Here is a 15216-nt window from a genome sequence, read left to right on the forward strand (position 1 = left end):
GCTCCCCTACTGTGGGGCTGGTGACCAGCAACCTGTATGGCTGAGGGACACGGTGGCCCACTGGGAAAAGCTTTTAATTGCAGCATACAGCCCGGTACATCTCACCTGCACCGAGCATCCACTGCGACCGGTGCTGGCACGGAGGAGACGGCAGCGGCATGGCAAGTCCATGGCCACATGGCCAAGTGTCCCCTGCCATGACCCTCTGTCTGTGGCGCTCAGGCAGCCTCAGTAGGCAGAGCCCTGGATGTCATCGTAGTCACTGCCCTCAGAGGAGCTGGGGTCCTGCATGTGTCCCCCTAAGGGCAAAAATGGAGCTGGCCAGTCTGCAAAGGAGAGCACCCATCAGGCAGGCGGGCAGGGTGCAGGAGGAGGGTGCTGCGGGGGCAGGGGAGCCCTGCAGCCCCCAGCGCCGCCCCACTCCTGCCCTGTCAGTGTGGGGTCCTCACCGGGGTCTGAGGACAGGTCTCCCGGTGGTTCCGTGTCCTGCACATTCTCATACCACTCCCCCGAGGAGGTACTGGAGCTGTCGGTGGGCTCAGGGTCTGCTGGAGACACAGGTACCCAGGGTGGGGAGAGCACTGGGGTGGGCGCACAGGCTGTTGCTTGGTGAGCTGGGGGAAACAGGGTCTCTTACTGGCATCCTCCACCCCTGCTCCCATCCCTTGGGGTCCCTCAGTACCATTCCATCCCTAGGGCTGTCCCCTTCCCTGTTCCCCATCCCTGGGGTCTCTCCATCCCTGAGGTCTCTCCATCCCTGTTCCCCATCCCTGGGGTCTCTCCATTCCTGGGGTCTCTCCATCCCTGTTCCTCATCCCTGGGGTCTCTCCATCCCTGCCACTGTCTCCATCCCTGCTCCAATCGCTGGGACTACGGAGCCCACGGCAGTGCCCACCTGTGCTGGGGTAGTTGCTGTAGTCATGGGTGGTGGGTGTTGCGTGCTGGCAGGTGCTGTCGGCAGCGGGTGGGGGGCAGGCGCAGGCATGCTGGGGGGGCACACTGTCATTGCAGTAGGGCTCGGTGGACGACGAGGAGGAGGTGGAGGAGCTGCTCCCCCTGCCACAGGATGGGGGGCCCAGCCTGGCTGGTACTGCAGGGCACAGGGCTCCCGTTAGCCCCGGGCTGCAGGACAGCCACTCGCCCACCCACGGGACAGCCAGCCAGTGCTGCAGGACAGAGGGACAGGCACCTCCATGCCATACCCTCCGCAGGGAACGGCTCCGTCCCGTTCTGGCTGGGCATCAGCGGGAGCAGCTGCTTGCTGGGCTGCCGGCGCAGTGAGTCTGCGAGGAGGGCAGGGAAGGGGCATCAGCGGGGGCACCCAGGGCAGGGCAGCAGGGGTCCCAGGGCTGGGTGGGATGCTCACTGTAGAAAGTGGAAAGGGCCACGGGCGGCTTGCTGCTGAAGTCATAGTGTTCGTAGTCAGAGTCAGAGTCGGAGTCCTTGGCAGTGGGAGGGGCCGGGACTGGTGGGTCTGGGGGTGAGATGGGGATGGGGCAGACATCTACAGCCATGATCTCCTGCCCTACAGCCCCCAGGGGGGCAGTTCATCTGCCAGACCTACCTGGTCCTTTGGGAAGGCTGGGAGGCATGTCCCTGTAGTCATTGGAGGTCCCCGAGGGCGCACTGGGGTTCTGGGTGCTGTGGGTCACCAGGACCGGACCGGCTAGCCCGTGGGAGGACATGGTGTGGGCTGCGTGGACAAGGGGGGTGGCCCATTCAGCTGCTCCATGGCACAGCCAGCCCCGCTCCCGCAGCTGGGCTGAGCTCTGGGTGTGGGGTGGCCCTAGCTGGGCTGGCAGTGTCACCCCCTCCCTGGCCAGAGCCCACCATACCCCCACAGGGGTGCCTTACCGCTCCTCTTCCTCACCCTCAGCAGGGTGGCAGTGAAGGCCAGCACGGTGAGCAGCAGCAGTGCTGCCAGAACCAGGCAGAGGATGAAGAGGGGCATGTGCAGAGGGGACTGTGACCCCACAGCCAGGGAGCCTTCCTCAGCTGAGACAGAGAACAGGCACAGCTCGTGACACCAGAGGCATCCTTCCTCCAGGTAAGGAGGGCGAACTGGGTGCTCCCTGCAGCCCCCCCAGACCCAGGTCTGCAGGACACTCACCGTGCAGGAGCGTGACGTTGGTTGGTGTCACCGTGGCCATTGGGGTTGGTGGCTGCAAGCCCTGGGAGCCTGGCAGGAAGGGGACAGAAGAAGCTGGCTTGCAGCTCATCCACAGGGGACCCCCGTGGCCACAAGCAAGCAGGCAAGCAGGCAGCCCCCCACAACCACAGGGCCAGGTAAGGGGGGATCTCATACCATTACAGACCACGCCAGCCGCTTGGGACTGGTGGCATGGAGCCGATTTGTTGTAGGTCCACTGGCAGTGGGCCAGCGAGGGCTGCTGGCTCTCGCACTGGTAGAGCATCCTGCCGGGCAGCGTGTGGCCAAAGGCGAGCTGCCGGAGGGGCTCCCCGCAGCCCAGCGTGTGGCACAGCACGCTGGCCTCCAGCTCGTACCACGTGCTGTCACACACTGTGCTCCATGTACCACGGAAAAAGACCTCAACCCGGCCGGCGCAGCCGTCCCGGCCCCCGGAGAGCCGCCACTCCTGGTGCTCTGTGGGCAGAGAGCAGAGCTGGGGGTGTGCTGCCTGCACCCTGCCTGCACCAGAGCCCAGACCCTGCCCGATGGCTGCTGGACCCAGCACACACCAAACCCACCTGAACACACCACACCAGCATCTTCCTTGTGGCTGCAGTCATGCTCCAGCTCAGCCGGGCAGTCCCAGAGATGCTCCTCGTGCCCCTTGCAGCGCACCTCGTCCCGCAGGATGGGTCCGGTGCCCCGGCCGAAGGCGGCACTGCCATGGGTGCGCACAGCCCAGCCGCAGCGCAGTTGCCGGCACACAACGTCAGCGTCGGCCAAGTCCCAGGCATCGTCGCACACCGTGCCCCAGGCACCTGCCTGCTCCATCTCTACCCGGCCCTCGCACCGGCTCCGGCCGCCGGCTAGCCGCAGCGTGCCAGGAGCTGGCGAGGCACAGGGGACAGGGGTAGCGCTGGCCCTGGCACTGTCCCCCATGCCCCTGTTGGCTCCATGGGGTACCAGCAGCAGGATGGCATGCCATCACCCCCGGGTTCCCCACTCCTCACTGAAACATGGGTGCAAGGAGCCCTCCGTGCTCACCTGGTGCCACTGAGGTGTTTCCAGCCGCGCTGCCTGCTGGGGTGCTGCGAGGTTCCATCGGCTCCGTGGGGTCTGCAAGGAGGAAGGGGCAGAGGGTATGAGGGGCTGAGCCTGCTGGGACCCTCCTCCGGGGCTGACCGGCCCCCCTGAGCAGGGAAAGAGGTGGCATGGTGGGGCTGATGGCTGTAGGACAGACAGATGTGCCACCAGATGGACACACACCCAGAGCCCTGCTGAGAGCTGGCAGACACCGAGGCGAAAGCAGGAGTGAGGCCAATGGGTATCGGGGGGCCACCCCCCACACACACCCCCCCTTTTTTTTTGGCTCAGCCCTGACTCTCCTGGCAAAGCATGGGGACGCAGCGAGGAGCAGACGGTTTGACTGTGCCGGCGTGCCGGAGCGCCGCGCCGCTCCTGTGCCAGCCGCTGGGCACTCTGTGGCTCACAGATGGCAAACCAGAGGGACATGGCTCTCCCGCCACCCCCGCACATAGCCATGGGGAGGGCAGGGGGCAGATGAAGAGGGTGCAGGAATGTGCGTCCCAGTTGCCTGAAGAGTGATGCTGCTCTGGAGAAGGATTTCCAAAATGGCTCCCCAGGCTGCCACAAAATGGGCGGCACTGTGGGGAGCCCCCTTGAGCCCTGGCCGCATCTCTCTTGCACCCCTAAAAATCAGTCCCTGTGTCCTTACGTCAGCCCTTCTTGGGTGGGCAACATGCCCCGGGGCCAAGTCCTGGCGTGGGGTCTGCTCGCAGGCTGGGGGAGGCAGAAGGTGGCCGTAGCATGGCGGTACTGGGGCGCACTCACCGGGGGGAATGCCGAAGTGTGGGGTGCCGTTACGTGCCTGGGCTGCCGACGCCGCTGCCTTCCAGCTCGCTGCCCCTGCCGACAGAGAGGGTCTGCCCGCTGCCCGTACCTGCCTGCCTGCACCCCCAGCCCGGACCCCTGCGAGTCTGTGCCTCCGGTGAGCGGATGCTGCCGCCGCCGCGGTCTCATTTTAGGCTTTTCCCTCTCCCCAGCCACCCTGAGGGCACGGCACCATTTTGGGTGCAGGGCTCCATCCCATCCTCCCTGTCCTCTCTTTCCCATCCCTTTGCCTCAACACACAGCTGTAGCCGAGCCCCCGCCGTTATCACCGGAAAAATCCACTGTTGGGCTCCTCCGGGAAGAAGGATTTGCCCCCCGGAGTGAGATGAGCTGCGCTCGCCATCACTGCCACCAAAACCCCACTGGTGGGGCGCGTCGAGTGGGTGTCCCGGTGGGCTCCATGGGAAACCATTGCCCTAACTGCTGGGCTCTGGCTTGGTGTTAAAAATGTTAAAGGAAAAGGTAAGGGATGAGTGTGGGAGCAGGGGTGCAGCAAGGAAGAGCCGCCCCGCAGTCCTGCCGGGCACCGTGCCTTGAGCCCAAGGCAGGCACCGGCAAAGGTGCAGGAAGGAGCCGTCAGCGGAAATGAAGGCAATGGCGACCGTCCCCCAGTTGAGTAGAGGCACCGAGGCGGCTTTTGGCAGCCATTTCAGGTGTGAAACCACACTAGACCCTGCCGGGCCGGGGCGAGCAGGTAGTATCGTCCCCAGAAGCCATCCCAGGGCGATGATGCTGGTGACACCAGCAGACAGGGTGAGTTCTGGCTCCTGCTTGCCAAAACCAGGAGAGCATCACCCGGTTCCCACAGGGCTGGGGTGGGAGCTGGTGGGAAGGGTGGCCCCGAGAGCCCTTTTAGGGTCCCCAGAGTCACCGCCCCCCAAGCAGGGACACCCTTCCCTCGCTCCCACTGGGCACATCAAGGAGCGTCAAGCACCTCAGGAAGGCAAAGAGCTCAACTTTGCAGAGCTGCCCACGGAGCATCCTCGCTCGGTGCTGAACCACCGCTGGTAACACCCCTCTGCACCCACCAACACCCCCTGCCCCGGGGAGGCAGCAGGGACCCGGCTCGGACATCAGCAGAGCCATCACCCTGGGGTCCCGGCACACTAAGAGGAACAGGGAAGGACAGGGTGGGGATATTGGCGTACCGTGTCCGGGCGCTGCGGCGGAGAGAGTCACCAAGAGCAGGCAGAGCCCCTCCATCCTGCTCAGCGGCTGTGGGGCAGCCCCATGGCACTTGGGGAGCCAGGGGGCGGGTGGTCCTGTCCTCTCTCAGTGGCCTGGGGACATGGTTCGGCTGTGGCCCCGTCTGCTGCCTGCCACTCATGTGCCTTCTGTTCCCAGTTTGTGGTCGAGGGCTGCAGGAAGCCAGCTCAGTGCTGTGGGGCGGAGGAGCGTGATGGGGTGGCTCCATCCTGCACACTTGTGGGGAGGAAGCGGGGGATCTGGTGGAGGTGGGTTCCGCTCAGGGACCACACCACGCGCCTGCGGCATCCCTCGGGGTGATGGGAGCCATGGGAACCCGGTGGTCCCACCTGGGTCACACTCAGCACCTGGGGGACATGGGTCTTGCAGGAGCCATGATTTTCTGCTCCTGGCGTGCCACTGTGTCACCGGTTTGGTACAGCATCTCTGGTGGCGTGGTGGGGCTCAGGCTCCCCCAAGCTCCGGGACCTCCATGGGTGATGGAGCAGAGCGTGGGGCTCCCTCCTTTTCCTCCGTTTTCTGGGGCTGAGGTGGGCAGGAGGGTGCTTGCGACACCACAGGCAGGTGTGACATGGCCGGTGCTTTTTGGTGCTGTCTGCTGGACGGTCCTTCACACCCTGCTCCACTCCGTGGCACAAGGGAGCTGCAGAGGACAACTCATGGTGACTCCAAGATCTGCCACCCGGCTCTTCCCTTGCCCAGCTGCTGGTTATCACAGAGCTCATCAGAGCCCCCCAGTCCCGGAGAGCTCATCCCTCTGTCAGGTGGGGATGCCTGATGGCTGGGGACCGTCGGGATGCAGGGGGCCATGGGGATGCTGGGGGCCGTGGGAATGCCAGGAGCTGTGGCCATGGGCTGGGGAGCTCTGCCTTTGGGGTCTTCCCCTGTGCCAGGGAGCCTGGAGGGGCTTGTTTGTGCAGGAGGGGGTGCAAGGACATGGAAGAACTGAAGGATGCTTTATGGTGGCCCTGGGAGGCTCTGGTGGGAGCTGGTGGGTGCACAACATCCCCCAGCACACTTGGAGCTCTGACACCCCTATAGTAGGGGGAGACCCCAGCCTCAGTGAGGGGCTTTGGTGCGAGGACCCAGCAGAGCTGTGCTGGGGGGGTGAGCAAAGCCTCCTGAGTAAGGGGGGGTGCGTGCAGAAAGCTTTGTCAAGAAGCCACAGAGGCTGACAGGGATTTTTGCTTCTGAGCTGTCATACATGTCTGTTCAGCAGGAACAGGGAACAGGGAGCCAGGGAGGGACAGGAACGTGGGGCACCCACACGGTAAGAGGGACAGCCCGGAGAGGGGTTGAGGTGGTGGTGGAGAGCCAAGGCTGAGAGCCGTGGTGGTCCGGAGGGATGAGGCTGGCAGCTCCATGGACTTGATGTGTGAGGGCTGGGGTGGGAGCCAGGGTGTCCCATGGGATGCTGAGCTGCCTGCTGTGGGTGAGGACTGGTGCCTGACCTGCCTCTGCCCCGCAGTTCCCAGATGCCTGGCTGCTCCTGGCCAACGTGGTAGTCTTGGTGGCCTTGGTGCTCCTGAAGGACCACTTCATCGACCCCTTCCTAGCCAGGCAGAGGCTGCTGCACTCAGCGCTCTAGCGGATGGCCCTGGGCATGTTCTTCGGCCTCACCTCCATCCTCATGGCAGGTAGGACCCAAGCTGGGGTGGGAGGCTGCCACCAGCAAGAGCTCAGCGGGCACTCAGCACCCTGCCCGCATCCCGCAGGTGTCCTGGAGCGGGAGAGGCTGCAGTATGTGCAGCGCTACCAGGCAGTGCCACAGCCCACTGGCAAGGACCGCTACCCGGCTGCCACACTGCCCGTCTGGTGGCAGGTCCTCTGGTACCTGCTCATCAGCATCAGGAGCTCCTTGCCAGCATCCCTGGTGAGCGGTGCCCGCTCCTCCCCGGTCCCAGGGCAGCCACCGCAGCCCCTCGCCGCGGCGGTTGGGGTTGGTGGAGGAACCCCAAAGGGTTCGAGTTTTTCCCGTGCTCTCTCCGCTTTCCTGCATGCCCGGAGTTTGCCTGCACTGGGGGCCCTGAGTGCATGAAAGGAGCTGTCATGGCTTTCTTCTTGTCTCCAGGCTGGGCTCACCGCTGGCGTTGGGGCTTGCTTGACCCTCCTCTTGCTGCCAGCCTGCGAGATGTGCTGCCCAGGGGACTACAGTGCGTGCTGGCATGGGGACAGGAGTGTCACCTCCTGCTTGGGGTGCCTTTGTGGCTAGTGGGGATTGGGTGGGGGACGTGGGGGTGTCCTGAGGGCTAGCCCCAGCTCTGACCACCCTAACGCTGACAGGGAGCATCCCCAGCTGCCACATGGATAACTACTTCTTGCCGGCAGGGATCCAGTCGGTCACCTGCCTGCTCTTTGCCTGGATCACCAGGCACTGCCACACCCCCTTCCCTGGGAACAGGGATGCTGGTCCCAGTGCCAGCAGGGCAGGGGGGGCAGGACCCCAGGCAGCCAGAGCGGTCACCCCATCTTGGTGGCCCCATGGGTTTGGGGGAGCTGGGGGAATGGCTCGAGCCCCAGTGTGGGGCAGAGGGAAGGGGAAGGTTGGTGGGTGCCAGCTCAGCATGGGCAGCCTGCCACAAGCAGGGTGGCAGAGGGGGGGTGTCCCCTGCTATCACCCAGGGCATTTTGGGGCGGTCCCCAGACCACTGGGACAGACTGGGGGGCTGAAGGTGTGGAAATCCTTGTGGTTTTCCATGGAGGAGAGACACTGCTGGAGCTTGGGGTTGCCAGGCAGAGATGGGCTGGTCCTGGGTGCTCGGGCTGGGCAGGCAGAGGAGGAGGAAGGCAGCAGCCCCCTCCCCATGGCAGGACAGGGACGAAGGAGGTCCCTTGCCCCCAGGTCACCCCACCTGGGCCAGTGCAGAACTGGCCCCCGAGCCCTTCCCATGACCATCTCCCACATTTATCCCCACGTGGAGCCAATGCCAAGGGCACGAGCCCATTCCCAGGAGCCCAGCGGGCTGAGCCGTGCCTGGCAGAGCTGCTTCTTGCCGGCAGCACCACGGTGGTGCCCCCAGCACCGCACCATCCTCCCCATCCCTGCTGCCCCTGCCCTGGGACAGTGGCAGGATGTGACCTGCCAGTACCCGGCAGCGGGGGCAGACAGCACGGCACAGGGGCTGCCTGTCTTTTTTAAATATTTTATTTTTGTAACAATGTCAGAATTAAAAATCTTCCATAAATAACAGCCCCTCACAGCAGCCCCTTCCCAGGGCGTTACAGGTAGAAAATGCCAGTCGTACAAAACGGATGCGTGGCCAGGGTGAAGGAGGGGGGAAGGCGCGTACCCCCCTCCTCCTCATGGCACAGGTGGGGTGGGGGGCATGGGACCCTCCCCGGGATCAGACCACAGGACTCATCATCATCATCATCATCACTATGAACACAATGTCGCAATGAGACCCAAAGCAGTAAGGGCACCCCGGCTTCCTCCCCGAGGCCACTGAGGTGAGGGGTGCTGCTGTGCACCCCAAGGACGGGGGAGACCCCCCCGGCGGGCACCTGGGGTTGGTCCCTTGGGTGACCAAGGCTTGGGGTTCAGGCCACCAGAAGGGATGGGCAGTGGTCCCCAGGAGCAGCACAGCCCGCTGCCAGGCAGGGAAAAGGGGGGGATGGATGTGTATGTGTCCCCCAGGGCGGCATGGGGAGGAGGTCGGTCCCTTACTGGTTTGCCCGGGGCTGGGGGGCCAGGGGCTGCCCCCCCGGGGTCAGGAGCTGCCCCGGATCCTCTCCATGTAGCTCCTGAGCTCCTCGGGGTCCCGCAGCCCCATGTCCTCACACACCCAGCGGATGTCGTCCTCGCTGGCCACCAGGATGGACTGGACATTGGGGGCGGGCAGGGGGGGCTCCTCGGGGACCCGGGCGGGCGCAAAGGTGACAAATTCCACCCGCTTCCTCCGGCCGCCCCCCAGCGTGCCCCCTTCCTTGCGGGGCAGGGGAGCCCCGGGTGTTGGGGTGCCAGGGGGGGGACCCCCTGCTTCAGAGCCGGGTGCAGTGCCCGGGGGCACCCCGCAGCAGCAGCGCCCGGCCTCAGTGCCCGCCTCGGGGGCCGGGGGCTCGGGCTGCCGGCGATCCAGCTGCCGGCTCAGCTCCTCCTGGTCGGTGCCCAGCCAGACCCAGTTGTGGGGCTGGGGGGCTGAGGGGGCCGTGCCGGCGTCCGGCAGCTCCTTCTGCTGGTACCGCAGGACAAAGAAGATGCAGTTGACGAGGAAGATGAAGATGGCCAGGCAGAAGACACCCAGCAGGACGTACATGCCAATCTCCAGGTCCGTCACCCGCTGGGGAGCCTTCACCATCTCATCCTCCTCCTCTTCCTCCCTGCCCACGCGGTCGTGGCCGTAGCCTTCCTCCTCCTCCTCTGAGGAAGACCCCAGCCCCTGGAGCTTGGTGGAGGCAGGTCCCACCCCTGCGGGGTCCCTCTGCCGCGGCTCGCTGGCCGCCGTCACTGCCTCCCCCGACATGGCCCCCTCGGCCCGCGGGAAGGGCGAGCTGGGCCGGGGGTGGCCACCGCGGGTCCAGGTGCTACCGGGGGTAGGTGCACGCCGGCTGGCTCCCACCTCGAGCCAGGCGGTGCCGGTGGCCAGTGCGGCTGCCCGGTGCCGGCCCCGGCGGCAGGCATCGGGGGGATGCAGGCTGAGCTGCAGCAGAGACCCCCGCCCCGGCCCCTCGGCCACCACCCACGGGCGGGCGGCGGGGACACCGGGCGAGCCCCCCACGGTGGCCACGGCAGGGTCCAGCGAGGTCACGGTCAAGGCCATGTCCTGCCAGCCGTACAGCTCCAGAGGGGCCAGCGTGCGGTCGGAGAAGGACAGCCAGACGGACAGCGTCGCCTCCTGCCAGGGATGCCGGGTGGGATGGCACCGGGGTGGGGGGACAGGGCACCCTGGCACCCAGCATCAGCCCCCCACCCCTCTCACCTGCTTCGGGGCACGCAGGGTGACCGTCCCCTGGACGGTGGTGGTGACCACACTGGGGTGGCCTGGCTCTGCCCGCAGCATCAGGGACAGCCCCGACACCACCTGGGCACGCAGCTCTGTCACCGTCACCTTCTCCTCCGACACCACCAGCATCTGCTCCCCCAGGATGGAGTCCGAGAGCGGGGAGCGGACCTGGGGGCATGGGGGGTACCTGCTGAGCACCCAGGCTTCACCTCCACTGTGCCCCCATCTTCTGCCACCCCCGCCCTGGTCCCCCAGCCCCTGCATCCCTCAGCTCCCCCTGGGACCCCCTCCAGCCTCCCATTTCCCTCCCTCCATCCCCAGAACCCCCTCCAGCCCCCCGTTTCCCTCCCTCCTCCCCCAGGAACCCCTCCACCACCCCATCTTCCTCCCTCCAGCCCCAGCACCCCCTCTAGCCTTCCGTCTCCCTCTTTCAACTGCCAGGACCCCTTCCACCACCCCATCTCCCTCCCTCCACTGCCAGCCCCCCCCTGCAGGCCCCCACCTCCCTCTGTCCACCCCCAGGACCCCCTCCAGCCCCCACAAAAGACAAGCCCCCAAGCCTACCTCCACAGAAGTGACCCCAGGCTCTCGGCCGACCACCACGGTGCCCCCCTCCAGTGATGCCACGCGGGGGTCCTGCACCCGGGTCTGGCTGGCCACCAGGTGGGTGACATCCAGGAGCCAGTCAGGACCGGGCAGGTAAGTGAGGTGACGGCCACCATCGAGTGGGTGGGCCACAAAGTGCGCCAGGACCTTCACCGCCGTCCGCTGGTACTGGGGCCGGCAGCCCCGTGCCCGCCGCTCAGCCTCCTCCCCGGGCTCCTCTGCCTCTGCCGTGGCACTGCGGGTAGTGGGGACACTGGGACATCGGGATGTGCCACGAGTGTGTGGGGGCTCAGCGGGGCTGGAGTGCCCACCCCAAGCACCATGGAGCTCAGTGGGACAAGGGTGCATCTCACGGGTGCCATGGGGCTCAGTGGGGCAAGAGCACATGTCACAAGTGCCACAGGGCTCAGCGGGGTGGGGATGTACCCTCTAACACCCATGGGGCTCAGCACAGCAGGGGGTGGTGGCAGGGTCCCCCCCGGGTGCTGGGCTCACCTCTCGGGGCCACCAGGCAGGCGCCAGCCCCGCACTTGCTCCAGCGCGGTGTCGCCCAGCTGGACACGCAGCGGCAGCAGCGGTGCCCAGACGGTGAAGCGCAGCGAGGCATGCAAGCGCCGGGACCAGAAGTCCACCCGTGCCCCCCGTGCCCCCCGGCTCTCCTTGCCCCCCACGAACACCGTGTCACAGGCATCTGAGACCTGGTAGGGGGACACGCAGAGGGGCAGGGGGAGCGGGCAGTGCCTGGGCAGGGGAGGGGATGCCGGGGGGGCACTGGGAGCCCCACTCACCTGCAGCACCTGCTTGTCGGCCGACTCGCAGCCCGGGGGCTCGGTGAGCTCAGTCACGCCGCCGCCTGCCTCCACCGCCACCAGCTTCACCGGCACGGCACGGGGGACCCCCGTCAGTGGGGCTGTGTTCAGGATCTCCAGCTCCTGTGGGGCAGAGTGGGGCTGAGCACGTGGCCTCATGGGGTCAGGGGTGGGGGCCAGGGTAGGGGGCACCCACCTGTACCAGGGGGACGAGGGCACGGACATCCCGCTCCGACACCTGGATCTCCCACACTAGTTTGTCCTTCTGGGCCTCGGGGTCCTGGCCGGGGTACTCCACCTGCCAGGTGAGGGGCCGCGCCGGTGCCAGCCCCCCCGTCCCATTCTCCACCGCCAGGTCCAGGTACAGGAATGTGGAGGAGTCGGCCACCCTGTGCCACCACATGGGGGTCAGGGCTGCCCTGTGTCCTCCAGCTCCCCCACTGGGCCATACTGGGATGGAAGCGGTGCAATGCACAGGTGCCCCTGCTGCGACTGGGCCATACTGGGATGGGAGAGGTGCAATGCACAGGTCCCCCTGCTCCAGCTGGGCCACACTGGGATGGAAGCGGTGCAATGCACAGGTGCCCCTGCTGTGACTGGGCCATACTGGGATGGGAGAGGTGCAATGCACAGGTGCCCCTGCTCCAGCTGGGCCACACTGGGATGGGGACTGCCATGCTGGCCCCCCTTGCTCGGACTGGGCACTACTGGGCTGCACTGAGTCCCCATGCAGAAGCCCCCTCCCATACTGGGGGTCCCTAGGAGCCGGGGTGCCATACCGCTCCCTACCTCCAGCTGCCGCGAGCATCCCCGCTCCGCCGGCATGTCACCACGGCCGTCGAGTGCTTGGGGCCCCGGCTGCGCTCCAGCTGGGCGGTCCAGGCAGCGGGGGCCCCAGGGCGGGCCGCCACCACCTGCAGCCCCTTCTTCGCCTTGATCCTACCAGCAGATCCCCATCACATGCCATCCCTCTCCTGGCACGTGCCACCCTCCGTGGGGGCCCCCTGCCCAACCCGGGGGTCTCACCGGAGCGTCAGCTGGTCAGCGGTGAAGTTGTGCCGCAGGGCGAGGGTGGCAGTGAAGCGCTGCCCCGGGCGCAGCGTGGCGTCGGGCACCCGCAGCAGCACCTTGTCGTCCAGCCGTACCTCCTGCCGCCGCGCCGGCTCGGCCGCCCGCAGCTCCAGCATGCCCAGGTACCGCGGTGCCTCCCCACCACGGCTCCGCTCCCGGCCCCCGCCGTGTCCGCACTCCCCCGGCCCCACCACGCTGTAGTGCAGCTCGGCCGGCTCGGGGGGCTCGGGGCGCCCGGGGGGCTCAGCTGCCCGGCGGCGGCTGCGTGAGGTGGGGGATGCCGGGGAGAACCAGCGTGGGGGGATCTCCAGCTCCACCACACAGACGCCCAGGGGTGTCTGGAGAGGACAGCAGAACCCTGGATCAGGGTGGGGGCCAAGCAGTGGGGACCCCCAGGGGGGTTCCAGCCCCGGTGGGTGGCGCTGACCTGCAGGCGGCACGTCCCATGGGCCACCCGGCCACGGTGGTGTGCATGGAGGGTGACGCAGGGCAGGTCCCGCTCCCCCGAGTGGTCCCGCTCCCCAAGGTGGTCTCGCACCCAAGGGTGGTCCCGCTCCCCAGGGTGGTCCCGCTCCCCAGGCAGCCAGTCGGGACCTTGCAGGTGGAAGAGGACACGGGCAACAGGCTCGGCCGGGGACACGGCGCTCTCGAGGGGGACGGCACGGATGGCCCAGGCTGCCGAGCCGTCCTTTCCCAGGGGGGTCTCGGCGGGCACCTCCTGCAAAGAGACGAGGCTGGTGGCGGGGGGCCATGCTGCCCCGGGGTGTGGGGGCGGCGGGGGCCGTGTTACCTGCCGGGTGCTGAAGGGCGGGTAGGTGGCCTGGACGAGGGGCTGCGCAGGGCCGTGCCGCAGCAGCAGGTAGCTCTCGGTGCGGGCGTGCAGCGAGGCGTTGGCGGGCAGGTCCCGGTCCGCCCGCTGCAGCCGGTAGTACTCGGGCACGCCGAGCACCTCCAGGGCTGCCGGCAGGTACACGGGCTCGGGGGGGTCCCCGTCACCCCTCGCTGCCAGGACAGGAGCTGTGTCAACGGCCTCGGGGGCCACGTGGGGTGCCACCCCTGGGGTGCCAAGCGGGGGTCTCCATGCCCACCCCCGTGGGTGGCTGGGGGAGACACGGCATCCCCAGGCACCCCAGCCCCCCGACAGGGTCACCCCAGCACCCCAGGGCTGAGCGGTGGGGGGCAGTGGGGATCCCCCCAGCCTGGCTGCACCCCGGTGCCCATCAGGCTGCCCAGCTGTGCCGGCAGCGTGGGCACCCGCTTCCCCAGTGGGTGCCAGGTCCCGCTTGGTGGGATCCAGGATCAGGGCAGCCAGATCACAGGGATCCCCGTGCGCACAGAACAGATCCCGCCGGGATATCCCGGCAGGGCTTACCCACTGGTCAGGGACAGATCCCACCCGATCTACAGCTCCCCGCGGGCATGGGAAGGAGCAGCTCCCCGGGCAGATCGCAGGGATCCAGTGAGCAGGGAGAGGACTGAGGCAGATCACGCGTTCCCGTGGGTCGGGGATCCCCTCGGACTGCAAGGATCCCGCGTGGATGGGGAGGAGATCCCCTCACAATCCCCCCGAGATCACAGCGGATCCCACTGTGCTTGGGGGATCCCCTCCTGATCTCGGGGGATCCCATGCGGCGGAGGGCGAGCGGCTCTTCTCCGGCTCGGAGAAGGTCCTGAGTGCGCGGGGGAGTGGATCCCCTCGGGATGGCGGGGGTGGAGGGGGAGCCGGGGGAGCGGATCCCCTCGGGATCGCGGGGACGGAGGGAACCGGGGGAGCGGATCCCCTCGGGATCGCGGGGACGGAGGGAGCAGCTCCCGGCGATCCCGAACGCAGGAATGGGGGGCAGGTCGCCTCGGACGGGGAACGCGTGCGGGCGTGGAGCCCGGCTCGGGGCTGCCGGCGGTGCCGGTGCCGGTGCCGGTGCGGCCGCACTCACCTGGGGCGCAGAGCAGGGCGGCGGCCAGCAGCGCCAGCCGGGGCCCCGGGGCCGGTGCGGGGGCCATGGCCGCGTCCGTGCGAGCGGCGGCCGCCGCTCCCGTCCCTCCGCCTCCGCGCCCAGACAATGGGGCCGGGGCGGGACCGGCACCGGCGCCGCCTCGTCCCGCCGGGTCCTAAACCCCGGCCCTGCCCGCCCCGCGCGGCGCCGGGCCCCGTTCCCGCCCCGCTCCCACAGCCGCCCCGGCCCCGGGCTGTGTCGCGCCGAGCGCCGCGCCCTGCCCTCCCGCTCCCCACTCCATCCCATCCCCATCCCATCCCCATCCCTATCCTCATTCTCATCCCCATTACCGTCCCCATCCCCATCCCCATCCTCATCTCCACCCCACTCTCCATCCCCATCCCCATCTCCATCTCAATCCCCATCCCCGTCCCCACTCTCCATCCCTATCCCCATCTCCATCTCAATCCCCATCCCCATCCCCATTCCCATTCCCATCCCCATCTCCATCTCAATCCCCATCCCCGTCCCCATTCCCATCCCCATCTCCATCTCCATCCCAATCCCCATCCACATCTCCATTCCCACCCTGCTCCCCATCCCCA

General features: G+C 67.5%; 3 protein-coding genes across 9 annotated transcripts; 1 reads left to right on the forward strand and 2 right to left on the reverse strand.

Annotated features, from left to right (window-relative positions):
• Window positions 1–57: 57 nt before the first annotated feature.
• Window positions 58–6720, reverse strand: CD6 (CD6 molecule). Of its 7 annotated transcripts, none has more exons than XM_080403861.1 (13): window positions 5191–6720; window positions 3983–4057; window positions 3176–3247; window positions 2710–3018; window positions 2306–2605; window positions 2111–2179; window positions 1855–1995; window positions 1565–1666; window positions 1367–1474; window positions 1203–1283; window positions 896–1090; window positions 450–614; window positions 58–326 (listed from the first exon to the last, which is right to left on the reverse strand). In XM_080403861.1, the coding sequence occupies exons 1-13, from the start codon at window positions 5243–5245 to the stop codon at window positions 229–231; spliced, it is 1770 nt and encodes a 589-aa protein (XP_080259987.1). In that variant the 5' UTR covers window positions 5246–6720; the 3' UTR covers window positions 58–228. The 7 variants fall into 7 exon arrangements, with proteins under 7 accessions (XP_080259987.1, XP_080259990.1, XP_080259988.1 ...); XM_080403864.1 differs by having other exon boundaries at window positions 58–299; window positions 450–545; window positions 1565–1693; XM_080403862.1 differs by having other exon boundaries at window positions 450–545; window positions 1565–1693.
• Window positions 6453–8436, forward strand: SLC15A3 (solute carrier family 15 member 3; the record flags this gene model as incomplete). The annotated part of the gene is given in 6 exon segments (XM_080405911.1): window positions 6453–6518; window positions 6717–6833; window positions 6837–6885; window positions 6964–7095; window positions 7098–7489; window positions 7495–8436. Coding segments are annotated over 6 exon segments (1698 nt in total).
• Window positions 8378–15029, reverse strand: TMEM132A (transmembrane protein 132A). Its single transcript, XM_080403819.1, has 11 exons — window positions 14612–15029; window positions 13468–13679; window positions 13105–13395; window positions 12633–13015; window positions 12396–12545; window positions 11803–11995; window positions 11586–11729; window positions 11293–11495; window positions 10756–11032; window positions 10168–10359; window positions 8378–10083 (listed from the first exon to the last, which is right to left on the reverse strand). Exons 1-11 carry the CDS (start codon window positions 14676–14678, stop codon window positions 8959–8961), a joined length of 3237 nt encoding a protein of 1078 aa, XP_080259945.1. The 5' UTR covers window positions 14679–15029; the 3' UTR covers window positions 8378–8958.
• Between the last annotated feature and the right edge of the window lie 187 nt (window positions 15030–15216).

The sequence above is a fragment of the Falco punctatus genome, assembly GCF_963210335.1.
Source record: "Falco punctatus genome assembly, chromosome: 10".
In the NCBI taxonomy this organism is placed as follows: domain Eukaryota; kingdom Metazoa; phylum Chordata; class Aves; order Falconiformes; family Falconidae; genus Falco; species Falco punctatus.

What these genes read in the sequence shown, in the direction of transcription:
- TMEM132A (XM_080403819.1), bottom strand. Translation starts at nt 14,678, where the DNA reads ATGGCCCCCGCACCGGCCCCGGGGCCCCGGCTGGCGCTGCTGGCCGCC. An exon ending in CGCCCTGCTCTGCGCCCCAG is followed by an intron (nt 13,680 to 14,611) that starts GTGAGTGCGGCC and finishes CTGTCCTGGCAG; the next exon opens with CGAGGGGTGACGGGGACCCC. An exon ending in GCTGACCAGCTGACGCTCCG is followed by an intron (nt 12,546 to 12,632) that starts GTGAGACCCCCG and finishes ATCTGCTGGTAG; the next exon opens with GATCAAGGCGAAGAAGGGGC.
- CD6 (XM_080403859.1), bottom strand. Translation starts at nt 5,245, where the DNA reads ATGGAGGGGCTCTGCCTGCTCTTGGTGACTCTCTCCGCCGCAGCGCCC. An exon ending in CAACGTCACGCTCCTGCACG is followed by an intron (nt 1,996 to 2,110) that starts GTGAGTGTCCTG and finishes TCTCTGTCTCAG; the next exon opens with CTGAGGAAGGCTCCCTGGCT. An exon ending in AGACCTGTCCTCAGACCCCG is followed by an intron (nt 327 to 449) that starts GTGAGGACCCCA and finishes TCTCCTTTGCAG; the next exon opens with ACTGGCCAGCTCCATTTTTG.